This window comes from Lupinus angustifolius, chromosome LG14, assembly GCF_001865875.1.
Source record: "Lupinus angustifolius cultivar Tanjil chromosome LG14, LupAngTanjil_v1.0, whole genome shotgun sequence".
Lineage (NCBI taxonomy): Eukaryota > Viridiplantae > Streptophyta > Magnoliopsida > Fabales > Fabaceae > Lupinus > Lupinus angustifolius.
In genome coordinates, this window is record NC_032022.1 from 5,670,448 (window position 1) to 5,670,978 (window position 531).

The 531-nt window shown below is 29.7% G+C and overlaps 1 protein-coding gene across 1 annotated transcript in view; it reads right to left on the bottom strand.

The window, feature by feature from the left end:
- LOC109326329 overlaps positions 221-531 on the bottom strand; it is a 1,055-nt gene continuing 744 nt past the window's right edge. The window contains exons 2-3 of the mRNA XM_019559021.1: positions 336-394; positions 221-232 (exon numbers count right to left, since the gene is read on the bottom strand). Of these exons, the coding sequence (XP_019414566.1) occupies positions 221-232; positions 336-394 (71 nt within the window). The remainder of the gene's footprint in view (positions 233-335; positions 395-531) is intronic.

Sequence of the window (531 nt, forward strand, 5' to 3'; positions counted from 1 at the left end):
ATATATATATGTGTGTGTGTGTGTGTGTATGTGTGTGTAAAGTGTAAACCTGTAACAAAAATTATCTAATATGTAGATACTCAAATTTATAATCCATATTTATAGTCAAAGTAAGAATTCTCATAGACAAACAACTTTAATAAATCCAAAGTCTAAATTACAAATACAAATAGTAATNNTACTTGTCTTACTTAACAAACTCGAAACATATGACGCAAGTTCATAACTCAGTCTACAAAACATATTATATATTTAAAACTTTAACACCAGGGAGTCAAAGTTGTTTCATATTGAGGTTCCATTTCTTCACCATCTAAGTCCAAAGCTTGACTAACGTTGTCTTCAACTAGGTTCACATTCTCCACAGGGTTGAGTTGTGCATCATCATCATCTTCTAAATTTAATTGATCTACAACAATATCATTTTTTCATACATCAATTTTCATACAAGTTAACAATAAAATAAAGAGTAAATTACACTGACACCCCCTGAGTTTTAGTTAAATTACACAAACCACCCCTCACTTTTCT